Source organism: Convolutriloba macropyga, chromosome 12 (assembly GCF_964194025.1).
Source record: "Convolutriloba macropyga chromosome 12, txConMacr16.3, whole genome shotgun sequence".
NCBI lineage: Eukaryota > Metazoa > Xenacoelomorpha > Acoela > Convolutidae > Convolutriloba > Convolutriloba macropyga.
Genome location: NC_134479.1, coordinates 13,064,760 through 13,077,756, shown reverse-complemented (window position 1 = coordinate 13,077,756; position 12,997 = coordinate 13,064,760). Strand labels below are relative to the sequence as shown.

The following is a 12,997-nucleotide window of genomic DNA, read 5'->3' as shown; positions in this document are numbered from 1 at the left end:
GCCTTTCGCTTCTTCTGTAAGACTTCGAATGGCACTAAAATTTTTTTGCGGTTGACATGTGTTCATCAAATTTTCTGTATTCATCAAAAATTGTTTTCCTTTAGTTCTGCTCGCACCTACCCTGATAGATTTTGCTTCAAGAAACAGGGAATCAATGTCCCACTTTATCCGTTGATCTACCCGTCTTGCAATTGTTTTGTTATTTGAGGTTATATCTTCCGTTCTTGTTCTTGCAAGAAAGAGATGAGGCATCACCGTTTCCGCGTTAGAATCATTTAAAGTGTCAGACAGGAATAAATAGTCAGACAGAACTTAAAGCCTGTCTTTGTTCTTGGCAGCGTAAAAAGGTGGCTTTCCAATGAAAAACTTGTTTTTAGATGTTCTTATTAAGCTCTTTCTTGATTTCAGGTGGAGCCAGTAACTGCATGTTTCAGGACATGTTTCCCTAGAAGCTAGCAATGTCTGGTATCGGCCGCTGCATGGCTTGGAGTTGTTGCCTCTGAGAAAATTGGAGTTTTTTTCGTTTCGCAGCTTACGCAGCGGAAGTTCTCATGGTGTTCTCGACTAGCGCTGAATCCAATACAATTTACGTGCCGGTAAGTGACGCATGAGTAACACCAAACCCCTCTACCCCTGAGATGGTTTGAACTTTTTGAACAATCTGACTGCTCGGACATGTGGATGGAATAAAAATAAGGGAGGATGTTATTAGTCTGAAATCATATAAATTGAGATCAGATTAACTAAGCAGTGAAGAATTCAAACATGCGGGTTAGATAACAAGCAAACATATGGTTACCATAAAAGGAGAAATGCATACCATATTTACAGAAGTGATTAAAAGGGATATTGAAGTATGGGGACAAAATTTGAATGGCTGGATGAATAAATCTATTAAGTAATTTATATAGAGCATAAATTGGATAATTAATTTGATTAAACGATTATTTGTGGAGCCAAAAGTTTTTGGGACTCTTTAAATTAAAGGCATTGTTTGTGAAAAATTACAAAAGTAGTGCATGAAAGGTCTATCCTTGGTCGCCCACTCCCCTGACGGAAAGGGGTTGCGGCCACGGAGAGGCCGAGTGTAGAACAACCCGACCACACACCATAGACAATCAAGGGAAGACAATTAATTAAATTGACATTGCTTAGATTTATTGTACCTTAATTTAGATCGTCTGGCCAATCAAATTTAAGCTTTCGGCTCTGATTAATTGGTTTCAAACGTAGTTTGTAGCAGTTGTTTTTGTAATTTGGTCTTTTTGCGATTTTACGCTTGACCGATGTTTCGTCTGACTCGTTTGACTTTTCGGGATTAACCGGTATTTTTGAGGGGCATTAAGTTCTCTCAGAACCTTACGCCTAAACATCTACCCCTCCCCCCAACGCTAGTATCTCTGAGCGGTGAGCCACAGATGGGTATTACCGAAGCTTACCGGTCACCTGTTATGTGAGAGCAATTTGCACGACGTTAGTTGGCTATGTTTATAATTTTTCTGGTTTCGCTCTAATTCGTAGCTAGGGGGGTATTAACTGGAAAAATTTTATTATCAAGAAACCAAATTTAGGGAATAAGGTATCACCCTCAGGGAGATTCTGGGAATATTGGTCTTTTGATCAGACTTGCCTTAACTTTATTCGATCACGGACGCAAATCAAATGATAAAATGACGCAAATCAAATGACCCATCGAATAGGAAGCAGTGTAGCAAACCCTTTGTAGCAAACCTTTCGCTGCATTTAAATTCGTTCTTGTTCTTAACTGGTACTGACAGAAATAATTTTTGCCACTATTTTTGTAAATACTGTTCTTGACCTTTAATATATTTTCGAATATATTTGCTGGGAATGAAATCTGCTGTAAATAGGGAACTGTCAATATGTGATCTGTTAATGACTTTTAACAATACAATATACCTTGAATAGGAGATCTCTTCTTAGGCCGCCACTGTTTTGTATTTTCAAAAATGACCTACCTGAAGCGCTTGTTTTTTCGATCCTTACATCTTTGCTGATGAATTGAAAATCCCAGCTGTACAAAAAGAGTATTGGGAACTTCAAGATGTTTAGATGCCATGGAGTTTGCTCTGAAAAATGCTTGAAGCTATTGTTTAAAGGAAAAGGAAGTGATATCAAACTAATGGGAGCAATTTGGAGGCATTCAAATTTGTAAAAAGTTTTTGGAATTTATGTATCAGATGACCTGACGTGGAAGATGCACATAGAGAAGAGTTTGAAAAAGCAAATAAGATTCTATGCCTTCTGAACCGAAATGTGTCTCGCAAAGTGAGGACCTTGATCAAACTGGGATATTGCAAATCTCTAATACTTCCTGTGCTTTCGCTTGGATTTTACAACGCCTTCAAAAGAGGGCCTTGAAGGGATAACCGGCGACAAAGAAACAAAGAATATCAATGAATTTAGCTTACTGAACATTCTACCTCTACCCATGTTTCTTCAGCTTAGTTGACCGATATTTTATTCATTGCAAAAATTATCAACAGTAACCACAAAAACATCCCACATGCAGCCCCATTTTCTTCATTCTATGAAATAACACTCTTTGTGAATGTTCTGATCATAGTTTCAAAATTGTTCGCATAATTAAAATATCAAAGTTCTCAAAGCTATTTAAGCTGTGGTAAGACCTAAATTTACATTTAGATCTTATGCTTTGTGTTTTCGTGACGTAATGTTGTAATTTCAATTGTTAGTTCCGAATGAAATTTGCTTTGCAAATATCACAGCTATAAAGTTGAAGTTTTGTCGCATTTCTGTAGATTTTAACCCCGTGGGCTATTGTTCTAATCTATTGATCAGTTTAAGTTGCATTAATTGGGATTTCAGCGGTTATATAATTCTGCAAAATGGATTGCCTGTTAGGTATTACTAAGTTCTTGTTTTTTATTTTCACTCTAGCGTTATGGGTCATTGGCGTTGCTGCTGTTGGTGTGTCGATCTACTTTCTGGTGACCTACGATTATCTGGTCGACACAGCCGATAGCTACAGTTTGTCTTATGTGTCGATCGTTGTCATTGTCTTTGGTAAGAGCCATTTTCTTTAAAATATTATCTGTCGCTGGAGACTCAAAAACAGATGTTGTATACGCAGGGGATTATTATTTATTAATTTTACTCACAAAAAATTTAGTTAATCCCAATAATTTTGTCGCAACTTTGCGTCACAAATTTTATTAACTATTTTAGCTAAATTTTTATGCAAATTTCTAACTGCTTGCCCCGGTTGAACTTTGATTTTTAACGAAAATATAAATTTAATTATCATAAGATTTCTTTAGTTTTCAAGGAAAAGCAAAATAACTAATGTAGTAGACGTACTGGTGGGAGGACCCCGGACCATCCAATACTAACACAGTATTGGGTAGGAGCATATTGTAAGTTACATTTTCCTTGATGTTTTATGCAAACTCTGTTCCAGCTGCTTTGTTGGCCGTCATGGGGTTCCTTGGATGCTGTGGAACATGGAAAGGAAGCAAATGCTTACTGTACCTTTTCGCCATTTTCCTCTCTATCATTCTGCTTGGTGAGATTGCGTTGGGCATCTACTGCTTGGTAGAGAGACCGGAGATTAGCGATACTGTCAACAAGGGACTTAATGAAACAGCTGTTAGTATCAAGTGCTCGAAACTAAGGTTCAAACGCTCAATTTGTTTGATTTAATATTTTGTTTTTTGATAAATGGCTTTTTGTCTTAAACGTACACATTCCAAATTTTAGTCCCCCTCGGGCCTCGAGCCCAGCACTCGGGTTCAAGCGCCCTCGTGTTAGGGAACTAAGTCCCTGGGGCGACTAAGATTTTAGCGGCTTACTATAAGTTAGCAATTCACCAAAACTGTATTGGAGACATAAATTTATGCAGTGAAGGACGGTTCTCAGAGTTTGACCCCGCCACTCACTTCACCCCCACCCCCACCCCACTTCATCCCCCTCCAGCCCCTCCCCCACTCCCTAACACATCGTTCCACCCGTAACCTAGCGCGCTTGATCCCCCCACCCCACGCCCATTCAATCAAGCTAAAGCTGGCCTCCGTTAACTACAGTTAGCTACTGACGAAGCGAGCAGGTCGTTTGAGACTAATTCGCCCGACGTTAGTCGATTGTTCTGTTGACGTTCTTGATGTGATCCTGCGATTAATCCTGCTCTATGCTTAGTAATGGTTTTTCTTATGAGTCAATTGATGTGGCAGGAATCACCGCGATTTTGCTTGAGCTAAATTGCCTTTATCCAGAAACTAAGTCTGTTGATCACACAAAAGCGATTGTAAGTTTAGCTAGCATAAGGCAGAATATTTTGCAGTCCTCATTGGGTTGTAATTTTGCAACCATAAAAGTTATATAGGGTACAATTTGTTTAGTTGCAAGTTTTACATGGTGTAGGTTTTTCTTGATGTTCAGAGCTGAATTCAATTAAATTTGTTTTTTTCCTACGCTTGATTGCTGGTTAAGTTTTCCTTTTAAAGAGATCTATCAATTGATTGACTTCTGGTCTGACTTTTTAACTTTTCATCCTCCAAGTTGGAACAATGTCTGTTGAGAGCTCTTAGAGATTAGTCGCCGTTTCTGGCATGGCTCCATCTCCATAAAATGGAGATTTGTTTTTTTAGATGCGCAAATTTGAGCATCTGATTACGATTAGTGTAAGGATATCCAGTTTCTTGTTGAATGTCAAAGTTTCCTAGTAAAAGAATTGGACGCTCTTTGAAGAATTTACGAAATAAGAATGTTAAAAGACCATAAATTACAAGCACACAAAGATGTGATTTAATGTATTCCAAAGTCTAATTCCAAGTCTGAAAGTTCAGCGTATACAAAGTAAAAATTTTAAAGCTTTAACAGAAATCGGCGCCAAAAAAATTGGCGACATCGCACAATTTTTTGCTCTAAATCGCAAATAATGGAGCAGAATACATTGTAGCGTTTACTAATCGACTTGATTGAAGTCGTTATATTGAAGTACTTAAAATCTTGATTTTGCAATGTAGCTTCATTTGTATACCAAGACAATGAACATGTTGATGGTAGAATAAACGACAAAGTAAAACAATTGAACTCGGAGAGAACGAAATTGAAAGAATCTTGCGACACAGCCTTTCGTCATGCAAGATAGCGTATGGACTTGCAAATTTTTTAATTTTATTACAACTTAATTTTTTGTATTTCGAGAGCGTCCAAAATGGTCTTTTATAACAAACGTCTTCCAAAATAACGTTTCGGTCTCGATTAGAGATCTGTCGTTTCCTTGAATTTCGACTCCTTTCAAAGGCTAAGTGTTAGGGGTGATCTTCGAAGATATTTTCAAAGTATTAAGCCAATAATAATATTTAATTGCTTCTAGGGAAGTCTATTTTCAATCAGCGCTTAATTTCCAAGAGAATTTAAAAATTTGGAATTAATTCTGAAGTTAGTCCACACTTTTTCGAACGTCTTGAAATTACAGACGTATACAAGACTGCTAACCGAAGAAAACAAATTTCACTATTTATCTAGGCCCAGTACTTGACAGATGAGAGCACTATCAAAGCGTGGGATCAAATGCAGAAAGGTCTGAAATGCTGCGGAATCAACGATGGACCATCAGACTGGTTCTCCATCATCCCACAGAACAATGCGGACAATCCAACATTCCCGGAATCCTGTTGCTCCAAAGGTGGATGCAAGGCTAATGTCAGTGACTGTCCAGGAAGTAAGTCTTATATTATAATTCAAGATATTGCTGTGCGAGACTGTGCCTAGCGCAGAATGCTCCTACTCACGTCTCAAGTTTGCCAACAGTTTTTCTTGGCGCCGAAAGGAAAAGCGCTCTCCAATGTCAATTTTGCGAAGCTTAGTTTCTGGAGCAATTATGAGTACGATTTTCCCTAATGTAAAATTTTGCTATAAAATTAAGAAAAGACTATCTGATATAATTAATAGCCGCCTTCATCTCAGCCGGCTATTATAGCGCTCCAATTTTTTTTTTCGTCGAACTTTTTTTCGCTTTACCCATTTTGCCGCTTTTTCGACATTTTGCGTGAAATCTTTTTGACTTCTCTAGGCTAGTTTCACTCTTCTTTCATTCTGCTCAAAGTCCTTTTAAACAGCAGCTGCTCAGCAAAGCAATTCAAAATGAAGAGAGTCAATATAAAAAAATCAAAGTCAGAAATAGAAACGGGATAAACCCATAAAGCCCATTTTTAGATGCTCGGTACTTGAACTTTGTTCTCATAAGTTTTAGTTACTATCTATAATGCTTATTAATAGCCGCCCTCATCTTCTCAGCCGGCTATTATTGCGCTCGTTTTTTTTTTACTTCGTCAAACTTTTTTTCGCTTTACCATTTTGCCGCTTTTTCGACATTTTGCGTGAAATCTTTTTGACTTCTCTAGGCTAGTTTCTCTCTTCTCTCATTCTGCTAAAAGTGAATTTGAACATCAGTTGCTAAGCAAAGCAATTCAAAATGAACAGAGTCGGTATAAAAAATTGAAGTCAGAAATAGAAACGGGATAAAACCATAAAGCCCAATTTTAGATGCCCGCTATTTGAACGTCGTTCCTATAAGTCTTAGTTACCACCTCTAATGCTTATTGGTGTTGATAGTAGCCCCTGTAGCCTCTCTCTAAGAAACAGAAGTATGTTCAACTACGAAATGCTATCAAAATAAATCAGACTTAAAAAATATTTTTGTACAAAAATCTTTTTTTTTTTTTCAATATATTCTATTCGTTCAATCCCAATCATGCTTATTCGAATCAACGGCGGCTATTTTCCGGCAATCTGCCGGGTATGTTTGGCATTGATACTAGACCCTGTAGCGTCTCACTGAGAGACAGGAGTATGTTCAATTACGAAATGACATCAAAATAAATCGCACGTAAAAATGATTTTATACAAACATCAATTTTTGTTGATATTTTCTTTTCTTTCAATCCCAATAGAGTTAACGGCGGCTATTTTCCGGCAATCTGCCGGGTATGTTTTCACTATATGTAAAAGCCGGACAGCTTCTCACAGAAACTTTGTGTTCACCAAAACACTCAATTTTGAAACAGATTTAGTTTTTTACAAGCTAGGAGAGTATTTTTCATTCTATAATGCTGCGATCATTTTCTGGAAATATTACTGGAAACTGCAAATAAATTAATGATTAGCATAGGAGTTGAGAGAATATGTAAAATACAAACTTGAACATTCTGTCAAAAAAGTTTTTAAGCAATTGTATTAGTCATGCGGTTTTTTAATGCTGTTTTTCGCTCGACCGATTTTTCGTCTCACGATTTAAACATTTGGTTCTCAAAAACAGTGATAACCAGATGAAGCCCGGGGGACATCTAGTGGCTGAGCAGCTCTCTTAGAGCCTTAACCAAGTACCTTATTTGCCAAAACTGTTGAGGAGACATCAATTAATGGTGCCAGGGGCGAGATCCCTTCCCTATTATTTACATCCTCAGGCACCAGCTGGATACTACCGAAGCCAACAGCTTGCTGGAAGTTTGAGAGCACTTCACCAGACGCTAGTCGGCTATGTTTCTAAAATCGTTTTCTCATTGTTAGCAGCGCTCATCTAATCAGCCGGCTATTATGAGCTAATTGCTCTTGAACAAAGTTAGAGGCAATTAATATAAACGTGCGCATTTTTTATGCAAAATTTCGGATTGACTGTTTTGCGCTTTTTTCTAGAACTTGACTTCCCAAATGATCCATTTACGCATCATGCCTTCATTTTTTGGTGATTTCAATTGCTCGCATTGTTTGGCTAAAATCGATTGTGAGTGGAGCAGGATCGAGGCCGTTGTGGCTTAGTGGTTAAGATGTGAGACTGTAAGCCTTGGAGGTTGCGGGTTTGAGTCTTTATAAGGGCAGAGTTTTTGCACCCATAACTTGTTACCTTACCCATTTTGACGCCTTCTCAACGTTTTACTTGAAATGTTTATCACTTCTTTAGTCTGGTCTACTCTTCCTCATTCAGCTGAAAATGTATTTAAACAGCCGTCGCTTAGCAGAGGGACCTAAATTTAAGGAGATAAAAAATAGAAACCAATAACTTGACTCAAGATCTAGTTTTTAATAGCCGCCTCAGTGATTCCAGGCGGCTATTATTGCGCTCCTAATTTTTTTTGACTTCGTCTAACAAATTTTGTTTCGTCTTACCCTGACTTTTTCAATGACTTACGTGACTTCTACTGATTTGCAATTAAAATTTGTCTGCGTGACGTCATTTCTGCTTTTAGGTCGATTACGTGACCTACCTCACGTAAAAAATGACTTCTGAACCTCACTTATGGAACTCTATTTTATGAACATTTACTAGTTAAAGATCAAGTAGTGCCAAACTTAAATGCCCTAAAACTTGAGTATAAGTCTTGAGTTTTTGATTTTGAAAATCAAATTTGAAAAAGCTCTTTTTAGGGCTTTTTCCTTATAAGAAACCGTATTTGTATCATAAAAACGACAGTGCGTATCTAACCCAAAAAATCTAGTGGTCTACTAAAGGACTCTTGGTCAATCTACCTATCTTGTTTCTTTAGTTATTTCAATTCATGGAAGGCCACAAGCGCCTATCGCGGCTATTTTCCGGCAATCTGCCGTCTATGTTTCTTTTTCTACTTCTTTCTCTTATTACAGAATAAAAGAAGTAATCAAGTTTTGGTCTTTTTGACAAGTTTCTTTTCATTTGTTTTTAAGTGCTCTCGAATTTTGGTAGCAATTAGATTAGTCCTGCTGGTCTTTAGATTTTTCCTACCACAGACTTCTCGTCTGATCGTTTTTTGTCTGACCATTTGACTTTCGTCCTCAAAAACGGAATAAGAAGCAAACTTAAGGGCATTTACTTCTCTTAGAGCCGTAGGGCTCACTAGTCTAATTATGTGATCCACCGAAATTCTTCTATTCGACTTAAATTCATGGTGTGGAAAGCGTTTCTTTGACCCCCTCCAACTTATTAATCTGCTATTAATTTCCAATAACTTTTCGTTGATACTCTGGAGATGCCGGCAAAATGGGAGCGAATTAGATCAGATTTGGGTGCTCGTTCACAAGAACAGTTTCTTTTTTAATAGTTTTTCTTGTTCATCAGATATTTCATTTTTGTTCATCTGTTTTAGAGTTCGGTCAAGTTGACCCAAAGAATTTGATTAGAATGTATAATTTATGTTGAAAAATTTACTCTCAGAATTCAAAGAAATGGGAAAGTTATATGTTTCAGTTTTTTTAAAATACTTTCCGACCTTTTTTTCTGTTCTAATCTTTGGTGGTTTTTCGTTATATCTGTGGACTATTATGGAACATAGAGGTAAAAATTTAAATAGGTGCTAAGAGTGATGAGAAACTTAGTATTTGGGCGCTCCTTTTTTACATTCCAAAGTATTTGGATTGTATTGGTGCGCTGTCTTTCTTTGATCAAACTGCCCCTTAAGTGGAGTGATAACATTTTGTTTGAACAAAATTTCGGTTTTTAAGAGGCAATTCTTTTCGCATGCGTCAGTTTGACTTCTGTCTTCAGTTTTCTACTGCGTGCTATTAAAATGATACATATGTTCTCATTAAGCCAATCAGCAATTACTTGAATTCATCAACGGGCAGATTACACTATTTATGACTTTTACAATTTTACTGAATATGATTATGCCCCTTTTTATTGATTCTGTTGTCTTATCAAGTATTTTAATAAATGATAAGTCTCATTGGTTCCGCAGGAGTTTTAATTGAACCTAATTAATGGTCCAAATTTAAAGCTAGTGGTTTTCATTACTTTGACACTTCTCTCAAAAATTTATTTTTGTACTTTTTGTGGTTATATCATTTAGTCATCAGTGACAGAGCTTATAGGTTGCTAATGGGGATTAATGTAAATGATGTAACAAGTTCAGTTCAAAGCCATTGCGTTCTATTACTTTGACAATAATTGTTATCATGAAATTCTTATGAATTTTTGAGTTTGCGGGTTTTTATTAGTTACTTTCCTATTTCTTAGTCTAATTTATGACAGTCTCATCGGTTGCTCAAGATGCGTACGGTAATAGAATTAACCATTTGTAGTTTCAGTAAGTTGATAGAAATAACCGTTTCAGTCCGTAGCTAATGCTTTCTTTGATTTTACTTTCAATAATTATTAGCATGTTGCTTAAATTTTTTTGTGTTCTCCTTTGGTCTAGTTAATAACACATTTAATCGGATGCTATTGAGAAACAAGTGAGTCTAATTAGTTGCTTGAGTTCTTAACAACAGTTTCAATGATTTTGACACCCGTTTCAAAAGTTTTTTGATTTTTTTAGGTCTTCATTTAGGTTTTCATTGACTGATATACGTTTTGTTTTCGAAATGATTAATTGAATATGTGAATCTTGAATTTAATTATGGCTCGTTTGTCCCTTTTTCAGCCATTAGAACTATGAATTTGAAAGCATTGTTTCTTATTGTGTCTTTCATTGTTTCTTAGGTTTTGCTCTATGTAGTTAAGGATTATAGCATGTAGGTATTTGGTTTTTTCTTTTTACTTTATGCCAGTGACTTTCTAAAATGTTTTAATTGTTTTCTATTTCTTTTATATAGGGTCGTGGGCTTTGTTGAGTTAGTTTGATGTTGCTGCAAGATGTTATTGGGCTTGGTTTTCTTAAGTTAAGAATGAATTTTTTATTGAGCATATCGATATAATCTTACATATTAATAGGCCACAAATTTCTTCCCTCATCTGAGCACAACCCCCCCCCAACCCAGAGTAAAACAAGAACAACACCCAATTAGGATATTTTTCCTTTTCCTGTTTTTTTCCGATTTTTAAACTCTTCCTCAACCTGCTATAAAATTTCTAGTTCTCAAAAACCAAAATTTTCACTACGACGTGTACGCAAAAAGTGAAGAAAGTCGCCCTGGCATATATATTCCCTCATTTCATATAATGATGGAACAATTTATTTTGAGCAACGCAATGAGCACGAAAACCGGGTCTAATCAACATGTTCTATGTAGAATTTATGTCACTGCAGGCGATAATGTGAAAGACCCCGCCAAGTGCGCGACAGCCAATGTCTCTCTCGCCTACGACGAAGGATGCGGAAGCAAAGTTGTGAACTCACTCAAGGACAACCTTGCTCTTGTTGCAGCTGGAGGGTTGGTGTTTGCTTTCCTCGAACTCCTGGGAGTTTTCGCAGCTGTTCAAATCGGAGGATCCTACAAGAAAGAGGCGAATCAATACGCTTAATTTGAATCTAAATTCAGAAATCTCAATGAAATGGGTCTGCGTTTATGAAATAATCAATTAATCGAGAAAGCACTGATTGAATTTTTCTTGAGTTAATTGCAGCCTGAGATTATAACTTGACTGCTTAGTTGGAAAAGGATATTTCAGGATCTTCGTTTATGAGTATTTAATTGTTATAATTTACGTAGGTATTAGATGCTCGTCGTTGAACTCAAAAATGTTGGTGCTAAATTTTATCATGTTAAATTATATCCAGATTTCGTGTAATCTATGGGAAGATAAATGTTTATGATATACAAATTTTGGTGTCATCTTTTTTACCGTTAGTTGAATTTTGATATTTTTTCTGACATGTTTTGACATTGGACAAAGAAAGAATATAAATTCAGGGTCTCGATAAAGCTCTAGAATTTCTATTTTAGGAGCCCAGCTAAGTTCACTCGAAGTTTAATCAAATACTGAACGTCGTGTTGTTAGTTTTGTTGAATCTCCGTTCGAAATTCTCTGAATGCAATTTTGCCAATGCTAGCGAGGTACTAGAATTGAATTGATTGAGCTTTGGAGCTTTTACTAATTTACGAAATAAGAATGTCGGAGCATCGTCTGACGAAATTTATTACAAGTAAGGTTTCTAAACAATATTGCCCGGTTGTCTAGTTTGTGGATCTAGTTTGTGTAATCGATTTTTTATAGCTGAACAGATTAACTGAAACTGAAACCTATTGCCACCTTAGTGCCTAGAAGTTGAAACTTTGTTTGCGATCCGATATTGAGGTAAGTAAAAATTGATCATTTTTAGTCGCTCTCAAGAGAAGTTAGGCATTTTTTATTCTTAGGCTTTCAATTACTCACAAAGCTTTTCGCAATTATATCTTTATTCTGTAGTCTTTTTCTCTTTATCGATTTTTTGTCTGATTGATTTGAGTTTAATTGCTCTCAAACATTGTTTGTAGCAATTATATTAGTCCTGCAGGTCGTTGTTGCATTTTGCTGAGTTTTTTTTATTACGTCTGATCATTTGAATTGCTGTCCTCCAGAACGGGATAAGCAAGTAAAGCCCGAAGGTCTTTAAGGTCATGAAGTTACTGAGCAGTTCTCTCAGAGCTTTACGCATTGTTAGTCTCGATGCGATCTATAAGTATGCGATTTTCTGGAAAACTGTTGAGAAGACAAATTGATCCCTTCTCGCGCTCCAACCCCAATTTCACTCCACCCCCTCTTAACTCCCCTCGTCGTTCCCCTCCCACACGCGCGGCCCACTTGAGATCCCCGCCCATTTCCGTTCACGCCCCCTGCTCCATTCCACGCCCTACGAAGGCACCGCACAAATTTTAGCGTATACTTGTCAATTATTTTCAAAGAATTACCAGGAGTTGCAGGGATGTAACAAATTATCCAAAAAACACATTTCGAACGAGATCATAATTCCCTTGTATATATGAGTCCTTCAAGTTATGATAGATATCAGAGACTTGCTTAATGGTTGCATTTCTTACATAGTCAGGTATGAGAAATTGTATTTTCAACATATTAAACAATTTGGAAGCTCGGTGACAAATCGAGTTTCGCTTTATTTTAGTTTTGCTTAATGGAACTTTCAGTGGCATAAAATCAGCGCGTCTAGTTGAATGAGTGCAACTTTCGAACTGAAAAATAGTTTTAAGATAATCCTCGGAGTGCATATGATTTAATGACTTCAAAACGAATTTTTGGAGTTCATAGATATGCAATTCAATCACAGTTAGTAATCTTATTAGCCGTAAACGAGTCTTCACTATCATCTCGACGTTTTCTGAA

At 36.7% G+C, this 12,997-nt stretch overlaps 1 protein-coding gene across 1 annotated transcript; it reads left to right on the top strand.

Annotated features, from left to right (window-relative positions):
* Positions 1–2,708: 2,708 nt before the first annotated feature.
* On the top strand, positions 2,709–11,550 carry LOC142351193 (leukocyte surface antigen CD53-like). The gene is made up of 4 exons (XM_075403316.1): positions 2,709–3,048; positions 3,443–3,630; positions 5,512–5,707; positions 10,986–11,550. Exons 1-4 carry the CDS (start codon positions 2,871–2,873, stop codon positions 11,198–11,200), a joined length of 777 nt encoding a protein of 258 aa, XP_075259431.1. The 5' UTR covers positions 2,709–2,870; the 3' UTR covers positions 11,201–11,550.
* The last annotated feature ends 1,447 nt before the right edge of the window (positions 11,551–12,997 follow it).